The 26,802-nt window shown below is 42.0% G+C and overlaps 1 protein-coding gene across 1 annotated transcript; it reads left to right on the forward strand.

The window, feature by feature from the left end:
* The first annotated feature begins 14,103 nt into the window (after positions 1–14,103).
* Positions 14,104–17,031, forward strand: LOC147460701 (uncharacterized). The gene is made up of 2 exons (XM_086499300.1): positions 14,104–14,372; positions 14,732–17,031. The coding sequence occupies exons 1-2, from the start codon at positions 14,291–14,293 to the stop codon at positions 14,950–14,952; spliced, it is 303 nt and encodes a 100-aa protein (XP_086355426.1). The 5' UTR covers positions 14,104–14,290; the 3' UTR covers positions 14,953–17,031.
* Positions 17,032–26,802: the final 9,771 nt, after the last annotated feature.

Raw genomic sequence — 26,802 nt, forward strand, 5'->3', positions numbered from 1 at the left:
AATGTCAGTTTTGTATATCTGTCTCCTCCCATGTCTGATTCATGATCACTGCGTTCATTGTGGTCACAATTGCTGCTGAGGTACCGATGCCTGTAAGGAGGACAATGTAGCTGAGGTAGAGGATCTTGAAATGGAATCAACCCTACAATTTGTAGTGGTGGAGATGCGGAAGAAGAGAAAGAATCAGGTGGAGGACGAGCTATCCTAGGACCCCAAAAAGAGTCTGGCATACTCCCCCCAAAAACCAGAGCTATCTTTTTTAGATTGCAGCTTTGTATCTTTTTTCTCGAGAATTTTTTTTAAAGTATTCTCTCTTAGTTTCTATCCATTTGTGCTCTGTAGTTAAAATTCGTGTGGTTGGCTCAAAACCCCTACTGCCCACTGATGAGGTAGAGCACATTGATCGCCAGCTTCCTCGCTACGAACCAATGTCTCGCTTCCCAGTCCATAGAGATTTGGTAGTAATTGTAGACTTCAACAATGTGCTTGCTTGTGTGAATGATATGCGAAAAGGATTGGAACCCCAAGATTTAAACACGTTGTACTTTGACAAAGTAAAGGGGGATGATAATGTCACCTACTAAGTACGGAACGATGCAGAATTATTCTTGCTTGGCATCAGTCACATAGCAGAGACTTTTTTGTCATAAAATCTAATATCTAACCAACCCAAATGATTTTCTCATATTAAATTGATCACTTAATGTGGGAGAATAAATGGGAACAAGTGTTAAGATATAGATATGTGCTTATAGATCTATCTCAACACGGGGCCAATAGTAAAGGGGCCCAAATGGGAGATGGTCTATCAAGAGCAAGGCTAACCAATGGAGCATAAGACCTTAGGGTTAGCTTCATTGAGGACCTCCAATAATGTGTGTAAAAGTCCTTTGACCTTAGGTAAGCTAGGGCTGAGCTTGAGGTGGGAACCCGGCCCAAGCTCGAGGTGCTTGTCATGCTTGAGGTGCTTGTCCTGCTTGAGGTGCTTGTCATGCTTGAGGGGCTTGACTGGATCCATGCTTGAGGTGCTTGCCTTGGTGCATGATTAAGGTGCTTGAGGTGCCTTGAGAAGCTTGCCTGAGATGCTTGTGGGAACACCCCCTACTTCAAGTGCTTAGTCATGCTTGATGACTAAGGGGCTTGCTCATCCAAAGTCAAAAATATCCCTACAAGGAGGGGGGCGAGCCTACAAAGGGGGGGGGGGATGAGAGAGAACACACACACACACACACACACACACACACACACACACACACACACACACACACACACACAGGGAAGCCCCAGCTTGAAGAGGCAGCAAGGACACTTGTCAAGTTCCTCCCCATGTTGCCCTCATGGTGTGCCTGAAGCCTATTGGTTGGACACCCAAGGGGTCCAATGATAATTTAGGATATTTAATTAATTGATTTTGTATTTATCAAGTCCTCTCTCTCAAAGGGGAAAGGGGGACACTTGTCCCAAGGCTACCCATGTTGCTTGTAATGGCTCCTGCTTGTGATTGGCTAGGCCTGGAGGGGTCCAATGAGCTTCAAGCATGAGCTACAAGGGGGGGTCGACCCAAGCAAGCTAGGGGGGTGCTTAGGGGGTATACTCACCCACACACACTAACAAACACTCTCATTGTGTACTATGCAAAGTGCAAGAGCTCCCTCTCCTTCTCCAAGCAAGTAGAGGTTGAGAGCCTACACCAACACTCTTGGCTATGGAGTGCAAATCTATCCAAGAGCCATGCTTCAATGCTTGAGCTTGCCATCTATTTCTTCTTCATTATTATGCTATTATGTATGCTAGCACAAGAGTTATGATAAGTGAGGAACTAGCTCTTTCTCGTATGAAATGTTTCTTCTTCCTCTTCCCTACCCTCATTCCGTGCTAGCTCTCTCCACCTTCGAAGGTGTTTGAGGTCTTGGGACTGAGGCTTGGTATAGTTAAAGCTTTCTTCAAGTTTAGGTTATGCTATGATGGTGATGCATGAAGCTTTCCATCTTCATTGCTTCACCTAGGTCACAAGGAACACAAAGAATGTATTGTAACAAGTCTCTCTTTATGGGAGAAATCATAATACAAATGCCTATTGGAGGGGGGACCGGCTCCACATAAATCCGGTCCTCAACTGTTGTCATGTTCTCTAAATTCTCTCTCTTGCAAAAGTATTGTCCATGCCAAGTTAACTAATTGCTATAATTATGTTGCTATCTTCAATTATGTCTACCCGCTATGCTCACAAAATCATTTCTTGAAAGTACTCTCATTAAATTAATTACTCTCAAATTGAATAGGCAAATTCCATCACATTGGTATCAGAGCATTTGGTTTCTCTTTTCTTGCTTAAGAAGAGAGGTCCTTAAGTAGCCTATAAATGGTTGATGTTGTTAATTATAATAGAGTAAGTGGAACTGGGATCTAATATCGGTTTTGTTAAGCCCACAATGTGGGGGATGGTGCACACCTCGGGAGCTTTGGACTTAATAATGGAGTCTTTTTAGACTTGCCTACGGCTTTACCATTATTGAGCCATAAGAAGTCCAAAAGGAGCTAGCCCTTGGCAACTCTGCTATGTTAGACCTAATCCTCTACTCTCTATAATTAACCACTTTGAGCCGTGGGTGTAGATACTTAAGAGCCGATTTTCAAAGGCTAAGAGGAGTGGCAACTAAGGTTTTGAACTGCCAAAGCATACACTAAGTATAAACATAAATTTTGTTAACATGGCTGACAATAATCAAGAGAGTAGAATGAACATTGATAGCTTTGATTTTGCACATGAAGGTGCTAATGATGATGCTCCCATGTTTGTGAATTATCTCGTCGCTAGGTTGCAGCAAGCTATGGGCAACCCTGCTTTGGAAGCCGAAGTTACTCAACAACTTCGTGCTTATGGAATTTCCCTTCCTCTCCCAGAGGAGAGAGAGCTTAGGAGGCCTCTTGAAGAGACCCCCAAAAGAAGAGACTCTCCCATTCGAGAGGAGGAATCCAAAGAGAAAGAAAGCAATGAAAGTCTAAGTTCTTCTGAAGAGGTGGCTCCACGAAGACGGCGGTCTAGACGATCGCCTACTCCTCCCAAGAGGAAAAGAGAAACCTATAGTCCTTCTCCTCATCACTCTGAAAGGCAAGAGAGGAAACAAAGGAAGAAAAGGGCTAGGAAGAGGTCACCCTCTTCTCCTTCTTCTTCACCTTCCTCCTCTTCCGATGAAAGTTATGGCTATTCTCCTAGAGAATACAAGAGGAGAGGACATCGCAAATCATTTCCTGCATGGCGAAGGTCACAAAAGCTAAAGAAGTTCAAGGAGGGAGGAAAGAGTATCTCTTTTCTCACCTACGATGGCACCTTTGGTGCTACCGACAAAGTGTTGGCCTTCATCCAGCAATTTGATGCGGCCTTTGGGGACGAGGGCTTCACAGAGTCCTCCAAGGTACGCCATGTAGCTATGCACTTCCAAAAGTCAGCTCGTCAATGGTGGGCTAGCCTTCGTGGCAATGGAGAAGCCCCAAAGACATGGAAAACTCTACGAGTTTTCATCATGAAGCAATTTCTTCCAAGTGATACTAAAGATAAAGTTCTTACCGAATGGCGCGGCTTGAAGCTTCTCTCTCATGAGTCTATCAACAAGTATGTAGACAAGTTTTGGGATTTACATCTCAAAGCTACTGTCTTTCAAAAGATAGACTTTGCCGAGCAAAGACAACAATTCTGTGTGGGATTACCTGAAGAGATGGCCGAATACATCAACTCTCAACGGCCTGGTACTATTACCGAAGTAATCCATCACACCATGGTTGCTTCACGCATCAATTTCCATCAAGGGGCTAGACGTAATGTCAAGCCCATGGAAAACAAAGATAAAAATGATGCAAAGGGGAAATCCAATGCACAAAATAATTCCCAAGGCACTTCCAACAACAACAATAACAACAACAACAATCGGTCCAAGGAGAAGGGAGTTTACAAAGGTAAAAACAAACTCTCTCCTGAAGAGCTTGAAGCTTTTCGCAAGGACCATAATTGTTTCAAGTGTGGGGAGCAAGGACATGGCTATCGTTCTTGCCCCAAGAAGAATACTCGCAATGAGACTCCTAGGGCTTCCACTATCAAAGCTCCAAAAGAGGATGCTCATTGCAAAGGATCATCACTCTCCTATGCTTGGGGAAAGGTAAGAGAGCATGATGCCTTCATCTTGTTTGACCCTGGCTCTACTCTCAACTTCATATCAATAGAGTTGGACACCAAGTTGGGCATTCAAGCTTTTGAGATGGGAGATATAGTAACAGCTAATGCAGCTTTCAAGGGACAACAAGCCTCCGTTCCTCCCTTGATTGGGAAGTTGAGGCTTCATGTCCAAAGCTATGTTGACAAAGAAGACTTCTTCATCTGTCCTCTCCAACATCAGGATGTTATCCTAGGGGCACCATGGTTTGATCGCATGGCTGCCAACATGAAGTTCCCTGAAAGGAGAATTTACTTCACCTACAGGGGAAAGAACATGTATATAGATGCTAGTGAGCGTGGTCGCACTATTCCACTTGTAAATCCTCTTTCTTTTGATAAATCAATGAAGAGCTTAGTTTCTGCGTACATGATTTATGTCAAAGAGTCTCTAAAAGCTAATAATGTTTCATCAAATGAAAATGATAGGAATCAAGAAGAGTTAGACTTGTCTACTTTTCTAAAAGGATTCCAAGATGTGTTCATCGATGATATCCCTATGGACCTACCTCCAAAACGAGGGGATGATGACCATCGTATTGGTCCCCTACAGGAAGCTCACCGCCTAACAAACCTCCTTATCGAGTCTCACAAGCTCAACAAGAGGAGATTATGAGGCAAGTACAGGAATTGGTAGACAAAGGGATGGTGAGGCCTAGTTCCTGTCCTTTTTTTTCTCCAGTCCTTTTAGTGCAAAAGAAAGATGGTACATACCGTATGTGTGTGGAATATCGAGCACTAAACCATATCACTATCAAAAACAGATTTCCCGTGCCTCGGGTAGAAGATCTGTTTGATAAGCTACAAGGCTCTACCTACTTCAGTAGGATTGACCTTAAGAGTGGCTATCATCAAATAAGGATAGTGGATGAAGATATCCTAAAGACCGCGTTTCGCACAACATTTGGTCTTTATGAATATCTAGTCATGCCTTTTGGCTTGACTAATGCACCAGCTACTTTCAATCGTCTCATGGAGAAAATTTTTAGACCATATCGTAAATTCACTGGAGTGTTCTTTGATGATATCATCATCTACTCCAAATCTTTGGAGAAACATAAGCAACATCTCCAAGTGATTTTTGAAGCCTTGAGGGAAAACAAACTTTTTCTCAACCAAAAGAAAAGTGAATTCTTCCTTCAAGAGATTCAATATCTAGGTCATATTATCTCTCACGATGGTATTCGTATGGATCCATCAAAGTTAGAGGTAATAAAATCATGGCCTAACCCAAGGAATCTACATGAGCTAAGAAGCTTTATTGGTATGTGTGCATACTATAGACGCTTCATAGCAAAATTCTCTCAAGTAGCAGGACCACTACACGACTTAACAAAGAAGAACGTTAAGTTTGTATGGACTGCTAAGGAACAAAATGCTTTTGAAAAACTCAAAGAGAAGCTTACTTCCCAACCAGTCCTCGTGCTTCCGGATCTCTCAAAACCATTTGAGGTCCAATGTGATGGTTGTGGTGATTGCCTTGGAGCGGTTTTGCTTCAAGAAGGGCATGCCATAGCATATGAGAGCCGAAGGCTCAATAGTGATGAATGAGTCTTGGGCATTTATGAGAAATAGATTTTAGTTGTTCTACATGCCCTAGATACATGGAAGCACTATCTATTGGGGACTCCATTTATCCTACGAACCGACAACCAAAGTCTCAAGTATTTCATGACGCAAACCAAACTTTCCAACAAAAAAATGAGGTGGGCAAATTTTCTTTCGCAATTTAATTTACATATTGTTCACATAGCTGGTAAGCACAATCAAGTTGCCGATGCACTTTCACGACGACCAAAAGTTAATGCGGTGTCTATAGCTACTCACAATGATCTATCCTCTATGATAGATGAGTATGCTACTGACCCTGACTTTAGAGACATAATGTCAGCCCTTGCTTTGGGGAAGAAATAGGAACCATTCACCTTGCAGGATGGTTATCTTCTCCACGGCAATAGGCTATGTGTTACCCATTCCCTTCGTGAGAAGGTTATGTATGAATCCCATGCTCCTCCATATGCAGGGCATAGAGGTATTCAACCTACTCTCCGAGGAGTAGAGACGTATTTCTATTGGCCTACCATGAAAGTGGACATACAAGAGTATGTTTCAAAATGTGTAGTATGCCAAAAGACCAAGTATGATAGAGGGAAGCAGCCTGGATTACTCCAGCCATTGCCTATTCCAAATTCACCATGGGAGAGTATATCCATGGATTTCATCTTTGGATTACCCAAGTCTATCCATGGGAATACAGGAATATGGACAATAGTTGACAGGTTTAGCAAGCAAGCACATTTTATTCCTGTCAAAAAGACTATTAAGGCACATCAAATGGCAACTCTCTTCATATCTCAGATTTTCAAGCACCATGGATTACCCACATCCATCGTGTCAGATAGAGATCCTAGAATGACCAGTAATTTCTGGAAAGGTCTCTTTGAAAATCTAGGAACAAGATTGAATTTCTCTTCGGCCTATCACCCACAAACGGATGGCCAAAGTGAGATAGCCAATCTTACAATACTCGATCTACTCAAGACTTATGTTACCGAAGTAGATCAACGCTCACAATGGGAAAAGTATTTACCTCTAGTAGAGTATGCCTACAATAATACTGTACATACTTCTATGGGGAAAGCACCTTTCGAGATCATAGAGGGAAGACCTAAAAGTCCCTTGCTACTCAAAGTACATGGGAAGATCTTCGCCGTCGATGAGTATAGCCGTGACCTACAAGAATCTTTTCAAAAGATTAGGGAGGCTATAGCCATCTCTCAACAAAGGCAGAAAGCTGTTGCTGATAAGCACAGAAGAGCCTTAATGTTCAAAGAAAATGATTGGGTCTTACTTAAGTTTCCTAAGGCTCGATTAAGGCAAACGACGGGCAAAAATCCTACGGGCCATCAAAAGTATTATGCTAAACTAGCAAAAAGATACTATGGTCCTTTCCAAATCTTGAAGCCCATCAATGAGACGGCTTATCAACTCAAGTTGCCCAACCATTGGCTTATACACAATGCTTTTCATGTAAGCCTACTTAAGCCCTACAAAGGAGAGCCACCAACTGAACCAATTATTGAAGACCCTCCCGAAGTTGAAGACCAAGAAGAGGTGCTACAACCCGAAGCTGTCCTTCGGCATGAAGACAAGGTACTATGACATGGTAAGATAATCCGACGGTATCTTATTAAGTTCAAAAATTATCCTTTTGAAGATGCTAAATGGATGCAAGGAGTACAACTTAAGGATAGTATGAACCTTGTCAATGCTTACAATGCTACATTAGAGTAAGCAAATGTACAACTCTCTTTTAAATGACTCATGTTTTTGTCTTATAAGACTAATCCTCTTTTTAATTGTGCACAAATTTAACTAGTATGCATGCTTAGAATCATGTTTGTGATGACGACGTCTCTCAAACACCAAGTAGAATTTGTCACTCTACTTTGGGAGAATGAAAGGGACTAAAGAGCAGACATGCTTGCGGCAGCTATGTCTCCCAAGCACCAAATGGATTAGTCATCCATCTTGGAAAGATGTCATAGGGTAAAAAAGGGATCCTCTACCCGCTAAGTACAATTGACTAATGACTAAGGCTTTATCTCTTCTACCTCATAGTCGAGGACGACTATGATTTCAAGAGAGAGGTAATGTCATAAAATCTAATATCTAACCAACCCAAATGATTTTCTCATATTAAATTGATCACTTAATGTGGGAGAATAAATGGGAACAAGTGTTAAGATATAGATATGTGCAGCTTATAGATCTATCTCAACACGGGGCCAATAGTAAAGGGGCCCAAATGGGAGATGGTCTATCAAGAGCAAGGCTAACCAATGGAGCATAAGACCTTAGGGTTAGCTTCATTGAGGACCTCCAATAATGTGTGTAAAAGTCCTTTGACCTTAGGTAAGCTAGGGTTGAGCTTGAGGTGGGAACCCGGCCCAAGCTCGAGGTGCTTGTCATGCTTGAGGTGCTTGTCCTGCTTGAGGTGCTTATCATGCTTGAGGTGCTTGACTGGATCCATGCTTGAGGTGCTTGCCTTGGTGCATGATTAAGGTGCTTGAGGTGCCTTGAGAAGCTTGCCTGAGATGCTTGTGGGAACACCCCCTACTTCAAGTGCTTAGTCATGCTTGATGACTAAGGGGCTTGCTCATCCAAAGTCAAAAATATCCCTACAAGGAGGGGGGCGAGCCTACAAGGGGGGGGGGGGGATGAGAGAGAACACACACACACACACACACACACACACAAGGGTAGCCCCAGCTTGAAGAGGCATCAAGGACACTTGTCAAGTTCCTCCCCATGTTGCCCTCATGGTGTGCCTGAAGCCTATTGGTTGGCCACCCAAGGGGTCCAATGATAATTTAGGATATTTAGTTAATTGATTTTGCATTTATCAAGTCCTCTCTCTCAAAGGGGAAAGGGGGACACTTGTCCCAAGGCTACCCATGTTGCTTGTAATGGCTCCTGCTTGTGATTGGCTAGGCCTGGAGGGGTCCAATGAGCTTCAAGCATGAGCTACAAGGGGGGGTCGACCCAAGCAAGCTAGGGGGGTGCTTAGGGGGTATACTCACCCACACACACTCACAAACACTCTCATTGTGTACTATGCAAAGTGCAAGAGCTCCCTCTCCTTCTCCAAGCAAGTAGAGGTTGAGAGCCTACACCAACACTCTTGGCTATGGAGTGCAAATCCATCCAAGAGCCATGCTTCAATGCTTGAGCTTGCCATCTATTTCTTCTTCATTATTATGCTATTATGTATGCTAGCACAAGAGTTATGATAAGTGAGGAACTAGCTCTTTCTCGTATGAAATGTTTCTTCTTCCTCTTCCCTACCCTCATCCCCTGCTAGCTCTCTCCACCTTCGAAGGTGTTTGAGGTCTTGGGACTGAGGCTTGGTATAGTTAAAGCTTTCTTCAAGTTTAGGTTATGCTATGATGGTGATGCATGAAGCTTTCCATCTTCATTGCTTCACCTAGGTCACAAGGAACACAAAGAATGTATTGTAACAAGTCTCTCTTTATGGGAGAAATCATAATACAAATGCCTATTGGAGGGGGGACCAGCTCCACATAAATCCGGTCCTCAACTGTTGTCATGTTCTCTAAATTCTCTCTCTTGCAAAAGTATTGTCGATGGCAAGTTAACTAATTGCTATAATTATGTTGCTATCTTCAATTATGTCTACCCGCTATGCTCACAATATCATTTCTTGAAAGTACTCTCATTAAATTCCGCTACTCTCAAATTGAATAGGCAAATTCCATTACACTTTTTTGTGGTCGTCGCACGCCTGTCACAATCTTGAGAAGGGTATCAACAAGTGCCTATCTCAGGCCAAGCATTGTCTGAGTGGGTGGCTGGCATTTAACTGCTACCATGTTAGAAGTTGGGAATATGGAAACCCCCCAAAGCAAATGTTTTTCAAAAAACTAGAAACCTTTTGGCACCTCTTTCCTTAGTTCAATAAGTCTAACACTTTACTGCTGGATGATTCCCTTTATAACATGTACTTCAATGATCCCAATAAATTTGTCATTCTGCCTGGGATAGAAAATCAAAATGAGAGGAAATGGGAAAATTTCCTCAAGGAGGAAGTTGTCTCATTTATAATACAATGGTTGAGACTGTTGACAGAGCCAAGACTGTTAGGGAATGTCCATTTGATGCTAGGAAGGACGAACTTGCACAATTTGACTGGGATCTCGCACATAGAAAAGTACGGACACAACCGAAAATTCTTGCACCGAAAATGCCACCTCTAGCAACCAATTTTAAGAGGCCATGTCGGCAAGAATGGCCAGAGAAGTCTTCTAACTAACTGACTTTACTCCTTGAAAAAGGTAACTCCTTGTAAAGAAAACTGTTCTTGTATCTAAACCTGAATATACTATGAAGAATTCTGCAAGTCAACTATTTTTGATGCTATCAACTGGATTGGGTGTTAAGTGCTGGTTAAGTGGTCAAGTGGTTCAAAGTGCTGTCCAAGTGGTACAAAATGCTTTCAAGTGCTAGTCAAGTGGTCCAAATTGGTCCAAAGAGCTGGTCAAGTGGTTGATGTGGTTGTTAAGTGGTGGTCAAGTAGTACAAAGTGCTGTCCAAGTGGTTCAGGGGGGTTGGGCAAGTGGTTCAAAGTGCTGGTCAGGTGGTTTAGAGTGCTTGTCAAATGGTATAAAGCAGCGTCAAGTGGTCCAAAGAGCTGGTCAAGTTTTTTAGGGGGCTAGTAAATGGTGGTCAAATGGAACAAAGTGTTGTACAAGTGGTCCAGGGGGTTGGACAAGTGGATAAAAGTGTTGGTCGGGTGGTTCAAAGCACTTGTCAAGTGGTATAAAGTGCTGGCCAAGTGGCAAGTGGTTCATAGTCCCGGGGGATTCACTATGGATTTTTGTATGGTATCACGTGAGTGTACAAGAGGGGTGTTTTTAGAGGTTAGACATAAGTGTATACAATAGGGGTAGCCCCCCATTGTTTCATGGTCATACCGTATGCATAAGGGAGGGGGGACCTACCCCACGGGGGGGGGGATATTAAGTGCTTATGCCATAAGACACATGCCCTAACAAGCCAATTAAAGAATCCTTCACATGTGGGTGCTGCTCTTGGTATTTCAAAGATTTAATTTACTCCACTAGCAAACTAAGATAGCTATACCAATGAGAAAAATATGGTACCTCCCTGTCCTCTCCCTTAGCTAACATCTTTAAGACTTATTCAACAAGCTTCTAGATTTTTTGGGGTTGATGCTACCACAAACTTGACTAATCTTCTTCTATGTAGCCACTAGGCATCAATATCTTGGACATTCAGACCCTCATTAGCCTCTTCAACATCATCATCATCATCAATACCACCATATGGATAGCCTTTGTCTCTACATCTACACCGTCATTTTATTTCTTGTTGTCTTCTTGCACATCATCCAAGTCACTCTTCTCTTCTTCTTCTTTGTATGAAAACTCAATAGCAACACCAATGGCATATATGATCAAGAGCTTCTCCTGCACCCATGATACCAGCTTTACAACCATCATTGTAATCAGATCCTATTTGATAGGCACACTCGTTCGTGCTTTCTGTGACAAAGGCTCAAAAATCTTAGCACACCTTTTCTAGGTGCCGCCCAAGCTCCCTCAGGTCAGCTGCGTCCATTGCCTTGGTGTGATTATTGGATCACATTACAAAATGATAGAGCTTTATCTTAGGCCCGTGCCACACACGAGCGATCGGACATTTCAGAAAGTGCAATATTGGGTCAACGTCTGTGTCAATCACAAATCGAAAAAATCAAGAATGTGAAACAAAATGATTTTGACAGTAAACGACTATAGGTCCAGACATTCCTCACAGCCCATCAGTGTTCGGGAAAAATGATTTCAAAAATGCCGGTTGAGGGCAAGTGCAAAAGGAGAACTTCTATCCCAAAATAGAGAAAAATAGTGTAAAAATTTGAAAAACAAAACTTTTTTTAAAAATTTCCTCTTGACAAATTCAAGAAAAGAAATTTTGTATGTTTGGGAAATTGGTTTTTCCGGCACATTGCAACCCATGATCAATCTATCATTTGAACACACATCCACGCGAACATGCCGACGTGTGTGATACGAGCCTTGGCCACAATCTGTAGGGTAAAGGGGCCAATAAAAAATCGGGTCCCTTCTGGCCTCCCCTACTTTATGACCTTTAAGACCCGGAGGTAGGACATAAGTTCCTCCATGGTGGGATGGTTAGTTCAGCATGAAATGAAATCATCGCCGTCATATCTGGGTTCAAAGCCTTGTTGGTCGCATTGTCTCATATTGTACCCGAGGTGCGGCTTCCCATTCACACTCGATTTTGATACACACAAAAATTTTGCCGTTGTCATGCGTCGCCCTCGGAGCTCCAACCATGGCACAATTTTTACTACGGGTAGGTGTTGCTCCGCTCTTTCGATCGCGCCCATTCAGCCTGCAAAAAAAACATTCAGCTGTCGGCAATTTGCTTTGCGGCTTAGGTGGCCCTAAGTTGGCCCCTTTACTCTATGTCTCCTTTTCTCTATTTGGGTGGCAAATGAAATCTCTTTGGCAGATGGGTGGGATGTGCAAAACAACTGGGCGGGATGTGCAGGCGGGCACCAGAGACATCGAGGGGGGGGATCAACGTTCAGGAGGCGGGCCAGGTCTGCTGGGGAGAGGAGGGAAGGAGGGGGTGGTGGGGAGGCTGGTGCTACCATCTGTGGCCAACTACTATGGCCATGCCATGGTCTACAACCCCGCCATCCGCAAGTGATTGTTGCATGTCATGGACGACACACATGTGATTGTTGTGATGCAGAATGTCGATGTTGCCTCCAGACATGAATCGGTAAGTCTGCTACTATTATAAAGGTCATCTGGCCATTTGTTGACGATCGAGATTATCTGATTAGAGCGAGAGAGAGAGCCGGTAAAGAAGTCCTGGCGGTATTCGAACGCAGCAAAACTCCGTCTCTCTCTCTCTCTCTGCGTTTATACATTACTCTACACAGCCAACGACTCTTACACGACAAACCATAACTTTCGTTGAAGTCTGAAGGATGACCTTCGACTCTTATGGAAGGGTCTCATGTCTCCATTACAATTTTGAGCAAGTAGTCTGGTACAGTGGCGCCATGCAAGGTTTGTGGGGTGATCAAGTAGTCTGGTAGTAGTGTTTTTTCTTGTGCATGGCAGTAGTATTCTAATTTTGTTGAGTTGCCTTGGTGCTAGGGATATTGATGATCTCTGTTCTGGCTAATTGTGCGATTCTGCAGTGATGACTAGGGGAGTTGCAAAAGTTTCCCACTTGTCATATGGCAGTAATTTGTATCATTTGTGCAAGTTCTATTTTCTGTTTCAGCCATTGTTTCCCTTTTTATGTGTCCTAATTTATTTGGAGCTGATGAATGTACTATTTTTAAAGGATATTTGAGTTGAAAGATGGAACTGTTTGGTTGTGGGTGTGTGGTTATAGGTATGATCTATGGAGTATTGGTGTAGTTATGCTGGAACTTGTATTGGGAACACCTCATGTTTTCCAAATTGTTGCTCATACAAGGGCTTTACTTGACAAGCACCTGGAGGGGTGGGGCAGTTCAACTTTGAATACTGCTTACATGTAAGTTTTCTAATTAGTATACTGGATGTAAGCTTGTTTCCTTCAAATTCAATTATCAGATGGCAAATGCGGGGAGAAGAGTTCTGAATAGTGTGGAAGAGTTTTAAATAGTGCATATTGTTACCAAAGCAGATAAACTTGTTGTGAGAATACAAATGTGCTATTGTGATGGAGATAATGCTTAATTTTCTGAGTATCCAGATCCATTGATGACATGTTTGTAAACGTGTGGTAAGCATATTTATGACAGGAACCCTTCTTGAGGAGCAGTTTCTTGCTAATATTATGGTTTTTATGTTCTTGGTCGAAAGTATGTACCTCTTTCTGTGGAGGACTCTCTGTCATTTACTGTGCTTTTCCTTCATTTTTAAAAAATATCTTTACTATAACAGTAAGTGTCAGGATTGGAGATAGGACCCACTGAAGGTGTAAGTGCCATTACATAAGACTAATCCTTTTTGTGAGGTTTCTTACAGATCTTGGCAGAGAATTTGGGTTAGGTTTCTCTTTGATTGAATATGCTAATATTCTTTATGTATATGGAGGTAGGCATGCTATGTTCCTATATATAAACTCCCCAAGAGAGATGCTATGCTAACATGGTCAGCCCTGATGAGACTCTTAGAAGTTGAAACGCGTTGGCAAATTTTCCATGTTGCTAATCTCTCAAGTTTTCTTTCAAAGCTCTTTGTCTATCCTTTGTTTTATGAGTATTCGCACGCTAGTATTATATTTGATTTAAACAAAATGCTTGATGAAAGAAGCGTTGCTGCTCATATCTTTTCTTACCCATTTTCCCTGCGCCTAGACATAACCCTAATGGTGTTCCTTATTTGTGCTCAATGCCATTCCTAAGCAGGAGCTTTTCTTCGACGTTTGTTACTGCAACACTGAAGGCTATTTCAAGAACGAAGCTTTCCATCGGCCTATGTATGGGGATCTTCCTTGCTGCCTACAATGCCCACTCAGCTCTGTGTTTTTCCGCTCTTTGGAATCTTTTCTTTCTTTGCGACCTTCACTTTCCCTTTCTCTCTTCAAGGTAACATTTCTCCCAAGCTGTGGCATCGCAAGCTCCACATGCATGCACGAGGTAACAACCCTGATTTCTACAGTCAACCTGGTGCGTGAAATTTTTCTCCACTTGCAGATATAGCACATGAAAACCAGGTCTTTAGGTCGTGTAAGGTTTTCCTCTTCTATGCTCTCTGCTCGCAACCCTTATCTGGAATTTTGTCTCCCTTTCACTGCAATCCATCATGTGTGATGCTATTTACGTTAGCCTGTAATAACAGTGCCACCTCAATCAAGGCTACACAAGCCATATATCTGCAGATGGAGATTAACCTTTGTAGTACAGAATGCTCTATTTTTTAAGAGTCTTCATGGTGCTTTGTGCAGATTTTACGAGAAAGGCTGTATTTTTCTGCTTCCAACTAGGCTTTTCCCTCATGCTTGCTGCCTTTGAATACATGCAGAAGGATTTTTCCTTGCAAGTACCTGCCATGAGTAATTACTCCTTTGCTACAAGATCGTGCAGGACAGAATGGCATGACATTGCATGCTCCAGTAAACTTGATAGCTTCACTGATGATGGAAAAATGGAGCCAAAACAGTTATAGGGAGCTACCTCTTTGTTTGGAGGAGGCCGCTAGAGGCCAGTAAATTGTTTTACTATGCTGGCATGGGCCTATACCATCATAAAGCTCCTAAATGTGCGCTTTTTTCTTCATGGTTGTGCTATCAACAATGTTTTTTTTCCCCACTTCTCAAACTTGTGCAGGTATATGCCTACTATTCTCCCTCATGCCTTGTTTGCCCTGTTTCCCCATTGGTTGTATATTTACCCTCAAAGAGATGCCCCCACCACCCAACTACTTACAAGTTACACTGTTGTTGTTAATCCTCTTGCGTTGCTTGGCCCTATGACCTACTGGTAGTGATGGTGCCCTTCTACCACAACTCATGTCCGGAGTCAGAAGCATCCTCTATAGCCTGACGTAATTGCCTAGACTCAGGTTTTGATCAGCTCATGTAATGATGGAAAAAAGGAGCCAAAACAGTTATTGGGAGCTACCTCTTTTTTTGGACTAGGCCGCTAGAGGCCAACAAATTGTTTTACTATGCTGGCATGGGCCTATACCATCATAAAGCTCCTAGATGTGCGCTTCCTTCTTCATGGTTGTGCTATCAACAATGTTTTTTTCCCCACTTCTCAAACCTGTGCAGGTAAATGCCTACTATTCACCCTCATGTCTGGTTTGCCTTGTTTCCCTATTGGTTGTATATTTACCCTCAAGGAGATGCCCCCCCCACCCAACTGCCCACAAGTTACACTATTACTGTTAATCCTCTGGCGTGCTTGGCCCTATGACCTACTGGTGATGGTTGCCTTCTACCACAACTCATGTCCCTTTACTGTCATCTCATTTGCACAAGAAACTATGGAACCCCATACCAAACCTCTACAGGAAACACATATTTTAGGGAGTTGGAAGCATACTCTACAGCTTGACATAACTGCCTAAACTCAGGTTCTGATCAGCTTGTGTAACTTGCCTCCCATTGGCTCCTCTTGACCCTTGGTTGTGGAGAGATCTTGCCCTCACTTTTGTCCATGTGTTTGCCAACAAAGACACATGGGAAACAGTTAGTGAGGTGAGTTTTAAGCTGACTTGCTTAACCCCCATGGTGTTAGCTTAACATGCCAATTTTTCCACTGCACGTCTCAAGTCCATTACTGACTGAGGACAACCACAAGTACTAGACAGTGATGCCATAATCCTTACATTTTGTTTATGGAACCCTTTCAAACGGGAGTCTTGTCTTACTTATGTGGAAGAAAACATTCTAGCTACTTTGCTTCGGCTTTGCTTCGAGGATTTCATGCTGGTAGTCCGCTTTATCACAAAACTTGCTCATCCCTTGCTTTCATTCTCATGCTCCAAACCTTTTGATCACATAGCTGTTATCCTCTATCCCTTTGATTGAATACCTTGACGCTATATTAATAAGGTTATGCTTGACATGACTGGTAAACCAATCACCATGTAGGTAGGATTTGGTAACAATCTTAAGTTGCTAGAGCATACCTTCGACGATGATCCGAAATCGCTATGGCCTTTGGTGCAAATTGGTTGGCTTATGCTACTTGATCAGGTGGGGAGGTGCCTTTTACAAGGAATAGGATGCTCCCTCAAATCTTAATGGAACTATATTTTCGTGCGTTACCAAGCCACCCAAATACAAGCGGGTTGCAAATTTTGGTGCAAGACTTCTCCTTAAGTCAATCTTCTGGTGTTCAAGAAATGTGTCCAAATGATATGGTTGTGATCGTGTTGGCATTGGATCCCTTGGACAATGCCTTTTGAAATGCACCAAAGCTAGTACTCAATAACAATGTTGTAATCCCAAGGGCTTATGTTTGTCCCTGTTCACCTTCTTAGTGCCTTTTGAAATGCACCCAAGCTAGTACTCAATAACAATGTTGTAATCACAAGGGCTTATGTTTGTCCCTGTTCACCTTCTTTTAGCCGCTGGCTCCTCGTAGAGAACAATAAATTAAATTTCCTCATTACATTTCCTCACTCGCCTTCCTCCTCTACCCAACCATGGACTTGACACTTTGTACATGATGCTTGTATTACTTACCAAAATTAATCCATGGCCCATGCTCACTCTTGTACCACCCCTTTCTAGCAACGAAAAACTTGCCCCCATCCCCCCGAGAGGTTACCCTTGATACACTCTGATCCCTCCCCACTTTGTGTTAGTGACACCCCTTCTCCTATTACATACTTGCACCTCATATTTTTCAGGCAACTAACTTTCTTATTTGAACAAAACAACAAGTAGCTCCATTTCTACTATCCTTGTGACGAACCTTCCTTTCTCTTGCCCTTTCCTTCCCCAAAGTTGACTCCCAAATCAAAGTTGAAATCACTTTTTACTTGTGTCTTTGTCTACTCCTCCAATCATCACCCACCAATTAAGTTGTTGTATTCAAACCTACTCACCAACAAGACAATACCTCTTGCTTTACACTTGATGCCCTATGTTATTAGCCATCCTTGATGTAGCCTCTATACTGGTAGTTCCTTAAAATTTTCCAAGGGTAACTTGCTCTTATGTAACACTCAAGACGCCACGTCTATGATCTTGTAAAGTAAACCTTGCCCTTATTTGTTTTCTCTTTCTCATTAGCCAACTCCATTTAGCTTTCCACAATTATGGCAGAGTATAACTCCCAAAAGGACATGATGGTGGGTACTCTCTAAAGTTCATAGACTCAAGCCTAGTCAAACACAATAAAGACAACCCACCCACTTTTCCCTCCCTTTTTACAAATACCCAACCAATCTTCCCTCCCTTTTCAAAGAGCTTGCTATGTTCCTATATATAAAATCCCCAAGAGAGATGGTATGCTAACATGGTCAGCCTTGATGAGACTCTTAGAAGTCGAAACGCGTTTGAAAATTTTCCATGTTGCTAATCTCTCAAGTTTTCTTTCAAAGCTCTTTGTCTATCCTTTGTTTTATGAGTATTCGCACGCTAGTATTATATTTGATTCAAACCCACTCTCCATTTTTGTCCATTGTTTGTGGTTAATTAGGTCTTAGGTTGACTGCTTAATGGACGTGCTGCAACTTCTGAGGAAGTAGAGGGGCATCTTTGAAGGATGAGATGCGCTCTTACCCGTTTGAGCTGTCCATTACCTTGTTATGAGATGACAGAAGGTCCAAGCTAGATGGAAAGCTAGCAGGATTAGGAGTGGCTTGAGAGGTGTTGCTATAGGCTGAATTGCTGGGGGTCGTGCTCTCCATCATGTCAACCATCTAATCTTCAGTTGCAGTTTCTACCGCAGTTTATGTAATGGGTAGATTTTGTATCGATCATCTTTTTCTTTTGGGTCGTAGGAACCGAAGTGCTGTTGTTGCCTGCAACGTAGTTCTTCTTATCCCTGCTGCTCATTGCGTCGTTCTTGAGAATTATGCGTGCTGGTTGTGACTTTGTAAGCGCTTGATTCAGTGGAGAACCTTGCTCAATAAAAGTTTGAATCCAATTTTGTTTTTGCAAGTGCCATGTGCTAAATGGTTTGATGATTTGCTTGGCTAGTGAATGCATGTTTGATAGGATTATCACTATGGAGAATACATATGTTGAGGGAGAAGAACACACTGATGTGATGATCCATAGCATAACCAGAGCTGCTCAAGTGGTGGATTTCAATGATAAATTAAGTTGCATCGCTCATTTATTTCAAAGAATGTGGAATATATCTAAAGGCTTGTAAGCACGAAATTTACTTTCTTGTTCATCCATGTATGCAAGGAAAGTTATATTTCATTGATTAGCTTCATTTCTACTATTTTGTAAAGTAGTGGGATAAAGAGAAACCATTTAGGAATAGTAATTGTTGCATATAACATCACATTTTCCCCCCCAATTTAAATAATTGTTTGCTTCAAGATCTTGCGATAGAGACAAAATGAGAGTTTATTTAGCCAATTTAAAGGCAATCAACACGATGACTTAAGGGATTATTTCAATGTGAGGTTACTCACTCCTTTTCTTGCTCCTCGTCAAAAGAAATCATTTGGTGGAATATTTTTGCAATCCTCCCCCCTTGACTAGCTCCCATGGTTCGTGATGTGTGGATATATCTCCTTGTGTCCCCCCCCTCCCCGGCGTGACCAACATCACTAAGCAGGACACTTTTCTAAAACATCCCTTGCATTTTGAATTCATGGTTTATTCTCTTAACATTTATTGTAAATGAAAACACACTACAATCTACACTTCTCTGTTCATTTGCACTTCAACATGTATTTTTGCAAAAGCATGTGCTTATAAAATTGTTATGTTATTAGGATACATAAAATAGTGGGTCACTACATTCCGTACAAAATCCGTAAGAGGGGGGATGGCTCATTGCAAGAATGTTCGTATCTTGCCCGTATGTAGGGGGGTAGGTTAGCATGTAAGATACCGTACATAAGGGGGCTTCTCTAATTTTGATGCACGCAGGTGACATCCCCCCATTACTAATAGTGAATCCCCCGGGGATCACCGCAAGCGCAATCTTAATGGCAGGCATATGGTGGCCATCACTTTTTGCAGATGCCAACGAATATGTTCAAAGATGTGATGCTTGTCAACGAGTAAAAATGCCAACAAGAGTAGATAGCATGTCCTTAAGACCAATGATGGGGGCTAGAGCTTTCGCAAAATGGGGTATAGACTTTGTTGGGCCAATACAGCCACCTGCTTATAGAACCTAAGCTCAATATATCATTGTAGCTATGGCCTATTTGACTAAGTGGGCCGAGGCTAAAGCAACTCAAAAGAATGATGCAAGAACCACTATCACATTCTTATATGAGTACGTGTTTACAAGATATGGACTGCCAATAGAAATTGTCAGTGATAGGGGAACTCATTTCCTCAATGAGGTAATCGAGTATTTGCTTAATGAATTTATGGTCATCCATAACAAATCAGCTCCCTATCACCCACAAGCAAAAGGACAAGCTGAGCATACGAATAAGATTCTTAGCTCGGTATTGACTAAAGTGATTAGTTCAGGAAGGACAGAGTGGGAAATGAATGTCCATGCATCTCTATGGGCTTATCGAGTTTCATTCAAAATAGCTTTAAATGCTACACCCTTTAACCTTGTTTATGGCCTTGATGCCATATTGCCGATATAGTTTCTATTGCCGATACTACGGGTAGCTAAAGATCTTGAGTGGATTGGACATGAATTGTCAAAAAGACTTGAAGGTTTAGAAAAGCTAGATGAGCAAAGGCTAACAGCTATAGCTCACATCTATGCACAAAAGCGGAAACAAAAACAGTTTTTGATTCCCATCTAATTACAAAAATCTTCAAAAAGGGGACTTAGCTCTAGTCTATTCCCTTAAGCAACACATTCCCAAGTTTAAGAAAAAGGAAAACGGACCTTTTATCATTGAAAATGTATCTCCAAGTGGAACAGTTAAGCTATCCACTCTAGATGGTGAACCAATGGCTAATTGGATTAGTGGTTGTCGTTTAAAGAAGTACAATTTGCCAAAGCCTCGACATCAGAAACCCTTGAGTTAATTACTCAAGACCCAACTCTTGCACAACTTAATGGTTTGATCTGCATCGATCTTCAAAGCATGGTAGAGCCAACCAAGGCTATGCATAGACATGGTTGTTCAACCCATGCACACAGTCGTCCCGGAGTACGCCATCTAGGAGGGGTGGAAGAGTACTAAGTAAGTAAGGGCAATGTTCGAAGAGGGAGGAAAAAGTTTGATGTTAACGTGTGATTTTTTGCAAAATTACCTAATAATGCCCTTATCATCAACAGGGGAATTTAACTGATGATATCTCCCAAATGAATGTAAATAGTGTGTATACTATCAAAAAATCATCAAAAAATAGTCCTTTTTGATCATTTTTCTTGATATTGAGACTTAAAAAGTGGACAAATCCAACAAAGAACAATAAAGCTGTGTTTTTCAATGGATTTTCTTGACTATAGGATTTTCACTTTGCTTTTTTAGCGCATTTTTTTATTTTCTTTGATTTTTTCAATAAACAGGTCAAAAATTAATAATAAATAGCAAAGGAGCTCAGATGGAAAAACAGAAGACACGATGGTGATCAAAAAGTCAAGGCGAACAAGCACAAAAAATTCCAATCAAATCGGAAGATGGAAGCGGGAAGCCTAAATTAGGCGGCCAAACCTACTTTTGTAGAATTCTTGCAGAATGAGCTACAGGAATCCAATTTGGGAAACTTTTGAGTCTAACATAGATTTCACGGCCTAGTAAGACTAACGGGGGAATCTGGGGAAAAATGGTTCGGGAAGTCCTATCCCAGGTAGGCTAAAACCACCTCATTTCCACTTGTTGCCTTTGGAGAGAGAGCTTTTTGACCTCTTTCGTGCGTCTTTTTCGGAGTCTACAATCACCTGTTTTAAGCGTCGTCTCACACAAGACATGAGGGGTAAGTTCTTTACTCATCAATGATCCATTTTGTACGGCCGGAAGCTACACTAAACCCCTAGAAAAAACCCTAGAATCCGAGCGGTGCACGAAGACCTACGACCAAAAATCGACCATAGCGGTCTGTCAGCTCAACCAAATCGGATGAGATTTGAAATGTAGCATGCCCCAACATAATAGAACAGTTTTATATATCACTAGTTGACCATTCGGCAAGGGTCGAGGGGGTCCCAAGTAAAAAAAGCTAAGTTTTTGGCAGATGCCATAATTGCATTCTGACTCCACAGACAGCTTGCATACGAGGTCTATACACAATGTATATGATTGGTTTCATAAAATCAATCAAGTAAAGTCCTCGAAAAGCAGAAAATGGGCTCAAAGGCTATAAAGCGTCAAATTCGACATACAAGGTCAAATTGTCTCCAAATGGGCCAAAATTGGATGAGTTGCTTCACGACTATGTTGTGGACAAGTCCATAGCTTCAAAAGTGACTAACCAACTCTACAGTCCATGCAGTCACAAAAATCAGAGATTTTGAGAGTCGACAAAGCACAAAGTGATGCTGGCAAGACCAAACTTTACCAAATTCAATTTAGAACTTGTTTTAGGTGTATAGAATGTGTTTATGTCAAAATTTTCAAGTTTTGCAAGAAAATAATGACTATTGTAAATAATCACGATTATTTACTTTTGCACTATTTTGGCTTGGAAATTGTATCATCACCTCACCTATCACTTGTACACACCTATTACATGCCAAATTTCAAGTATGAGCCAAAATGATCAACTATAACTTCGAAAATTGCCAAAAAACGCAAAGAAGTCCTTGCAAACCAATTTCTGAGTTATGAGCCACATTTTTTGATCCAAATCAAGTTGTATCATGCTTCGAACCAAGTTGTACCAAAAAGTGTTCGTTTTGATGAAAAAGTTAAAAATCACGATTATTTACTTTTTGGCCAAAATGGGGAAAAATTACAATTTTGCCATCATAGATCCAAAGTACATGATGCCCTAAGGCCACTAGCCAAGTTTGAACAAAGTTGGATCTCAAAATCTCAAAATTTCTTTACATATACTATTTCAAAGACCTAAAGCCTAAATCTGGCACCAGTTTCACCCAGTGCACTCAAATGAGCCCATATTTCACTGAGAGTATGTATTTGGTATATACTTTAAGCCTATAATGCCAAATTTTGCAAAAAGTTGCAAAAATTACTCAGCTGCTGTTAATAATCGCAATTATTTACTTTTGTTGCAAATTTTTGTATTGACTATATGAATTTGATCTTTACATGTTTTTATGCATCTATGTATGTTTAAAAATTGATTTGAAGCAAATTGGACCAAATTTGTCAGCATTTCAGACTGAAGAACATTTCAGAGAAAATCTGCAAAATTTGTTAACTGACACTCTATTCACTTAACAGGAGCCGTGCAAGCCGCAGAGAGGGCCAAGAGAAAGCTCTCACAAAAGGAAAAGCTCTAAGAGCTACTGCTGTGAGCGGGATGGAAACACACACAACGCCTCTATAATGACCCGACACACACTCTTGGAATGATACACACACACATTATGGGGCACCACTCGGCTTACACAACCAGCCTGGCCGAGACAGGAAACACACAGACGGAGTGAGAAGAGAGAGATTTCCCACTTGCCCACTCAACACTCACACATACACACTCACACACACACTCTCAATTCAGCTCAAAGGAGGCAAATTGCTGTTTTTTAGACTCAATGAAGCTCAGCCCAACACCATTGGGGCAAATAGTTTGCACAGTATTGAGGAAATACACCAGATACAACCACAAAGTTAAGCAGAGGCTTCACTCACCGGAGAAGATTACACAGAAAAATAGCAGAAAATCTGTGAGGAATTTGGCAAAATGGACAGCGCCATTGCGTCCGAAACGCCCAAAAACCCCACCCTACAATGTCACAGTGCTCAAATCCGACCTCGGATGAGCAGTTTAGGGCCAAAAAATGCTCCAAAAATAGCAAAAACACACTTGCGGCTTTTCCTCCTCTCTTCTCCATGTTTTTTCTGGTCTTCTCTCAGTTTTTTTAGTTCCCACACTTAGCTTTATTAGTTGGGCACCCTTGGCCTTTTAGATGACCTCAAACGGACCCCGAACAGGCCAAAAATTGACCTCGCAGTGCATAGTTGTCACCTTTTTGCATCATCCGCACACCTGGCACTCATTTCTTTTCAATAATGCGTCTCACAACCACGTGAAGTGGCCATGTCGTGTCCATACTTCTCCGCGTGCAAGTATTGACCACGTTCGACCTCCTGACGCCACTCGATGCCATCTGACGCACCTGCTTACCTCATGTCGTCGGCCCGCGGATAGCTTCCTCGAGAAGTTTTACGTGCTACCAACTCCTCCTTATTGTAGAAAAAACACAGTGGTACTGGTAATAGTGAAAATCGATACACTATGTACACCCTGTCCTAGCTGTACACATGTGGGCCCCACGTAACCACCTGGCTCTGAAAAATGGGCAATTCTTTATTTGATGCACCATGCATGTATATGTACATATGCGCAATCCCTTGCTCCAAAAAACTCCTGACATAATTTGCCCATCCCCTAGCCTGCTAGATCATTCATGATCAGCAACAGCAAAGAGAGATATGAGACTCGCCGCATCACAGATCTCCTCATCCCTCACCAACACTGCTTGATCCACAGACAGCTCATCTTGCTCCACCATCATCAATCTAGTATGTTACAATTTAAGATGCAATCCATTTACCCTTGACTTATGTAGAACACCATCCAGGTTAGCCAGCTGATATGTGCCATTTGGAAAACACTCCACTACTTTGAAAGGGCCTTCCCACTTAATTTGAAACTTCTTTTGGAAGGTGTTGTCCAGCTTACTGTTGTAGCGCAAAACCAAGTCATGTTTCTTGATACCCTTACTTTTGACCTTTTCATTTATCTTTGCCAAAGCCTTATCCTGCATACACCAAATGTGCTTCCTTTCCATACACCAAATGAAATGGAGTAAACCCTGTACCTGTCTTCACCGAAGTACGGTAAGCCCATAATGCACTAGGCAATTCCAAATCCCAATTATTTCCTTGGTGCTCTGTCCCTTTAGAAAGAATTTGTACCAACTCACCACTGAATCTTTCATTTAAGCCATTACACTGCGGGTAATAAGGAGTGGTATGTTGGTGCCTAATCTTCATCTTTGTGCATAAGAAGTCTAGCAGTTTAGCTCTAAATCCTGGCCCCTTATCTGAAAGTAGCTCTAATGGCACCCCAAACTTGCAACATATTTCATCATACACAAATTTTTCCACATCCTTTGCAGTGATCTGTTTTACTGCTATAGCCTCTGCCCATCTAGAGAGATAGTCCCCTGCTTGTGATAGGTAACGGGCCTATTGCATCAATCCCCCACAAACACATCAAACGCCATAATGGTTTTTCGTAGCTCTGGCTTCAACACTCTCTTCCCAAATGCTTGACACCTATTGCAAGACCTACACCAATGGTGAACATCCTTGTGCAAACTAGGCCATACATACCCCTCTTGCAAAATCTTATGCAAGGTGATATTTAGAGAAAACTGGCCACAACATGCGCCTTCATGATTCTCTTCCAACACTCTGTAAAGCTCCTCCCGCCAAGGTACACGTCTCAACACGAGATCAGCCCCTTTCATGTACAAGACATCACCAATAAATTTGTACTTGTATGCTCTACGTACAAATCCATACTTCTTAGACTTATGAATCTCCTTTGGAATGATTCCTGTTAGCAAAAACTCCTCTTCTTGAGCCAAAATTTCCCGGCCATGATAAAGAGGTAAAGTGGTCCTCAACACAAATAGCTCCCCAATCATGCCTTGAGCCGCTTCATGTGCCTCCCCATTTAGAGCACGTTCAATGTGTCTGATGCTCCATGCTTCGAACTTTTTTAACAAGCCTTTAATTCTGAAGCACATTTCCTTCAATGAGGTGTTCTTGCTCTTCCACACACCCAGCACTTGCTTCACCACTAACAAGGCATCACCTTTTATGCTCAACCTTCGAACCCCATGCTTCAAACAAATGTGTAATCTGGCTCCCAGAGTAGCATATTCAGCCTCATTGTTACTATGAGCATCCAATTTGAACCCTCTCTTGCAAACTAGCTTCCCCTCTGGATCATAAAGTGCTATACCCCCTGAAGCTGCATCATGGCTCTTTCTGTATGAACCATCAAAGAACAACACATGTGCATTGCTGATCTGTGGCACTTCTTCAACTACCTTTCTCACCACCCCTTCCTTAACAATAAGGGGATTCTCCTTGTAGGTCAACAAATCAGCTAGGGTAGCCCTTGTACTATCTTCCACTAGAAAAGAGAACTCAAACTCTTGCAGCTCAATTACCCATTTCTTCACCACATTTGACATGTTAGTACCATTAATTAACTGTGGAAAAAAGGCATAACTCGTCAAGAAAACAAAAGGCCGTGGTAGCAAGTAATGACGAAATCGTCGACAAGCAAATATTACACTGGCCATCACTAGCTCTACTTCCGAGAACTTTCTCTTCGCTACCAACTTCACTCGGATTGCACAATACACTGGCCTCATATAATGGCTGCCCTTTCCCATTTGCAATAGCATGGCTCCAATGGCATCATCCCCTACTGATGGATTTACATAAAACACTTTCTCCCAATCAGGAGCCTGCATGGCTGACAACCCCCCTAACACCTCTTTCACCTCTTGAAACACTTCTTCACACTTGTCATCCCATTGCAATGGATCATGCTTTGCCACTTGCTGTAATGGATAAAGAAGCTGCGAAGACAATGGAATAAACCATGCCATGTACTTCACTTTGTGTATAAAAGTTGCCAATTGCTTCGTACTCGTAGGTGATGGAAGAAGAATAATAGACTTAACCTTATCTGGATCAGCCTCAATGCCATTTTCTGACACCATATGGCCCAATACTTCACCCTTGGCTGTGCTAGATGAAATTTCTTTGGATTTAGTTGGGGCCTCCACATTCATCATATCAAGCCAATACCATCTGCAACTTCTCATGGTGTTCAGCCCTACTGCTATAGACACTGAAGTCATCCATAAAAGCTTTAACACAACTACCAATGAATGGTTCCAACACCCAATTTTCTCTCTCTTGATAGAAGGAAGGTCCATTTGACAACCCAAACGGAAATACTGTATAGCAATAGCAGCCCCATGGCGTAATAAAAGTTGTCTTTGTGCGATCTTTAAGAGCAATCTTCAAATGAAAATAGCTTGAAAAACCATCACACACACTGTACCTCTCATAACCAGCCATTGAATCCAAGATCTGATCAATGAATGGAAGAGGATATGGGTTCTTCTTAGTGGCTGCATTTAAGGGCTTAAAATCTACACAAATCCTCCACTTCCCATCCTTCTTTGGACTGACTACTACTGGACTCACCCATTCTGTGGTCTCTACTGG

This window comes from Adiantum capillus-veneris, chromosome 3 (genome assembly GCF_014529385.1).
Source record: "Adiantum capillus-veneris isolate H3 chromosome 3, ASM1452938v2, whole genome shotgun sequence".
Lineage (NCBI taxonomy): Eukaryota > Viridiplantae > Streptophyta > Polypodiopsida > Polypodiales > Pteridaceae > Adiantum > Adiantum capillus-veneris.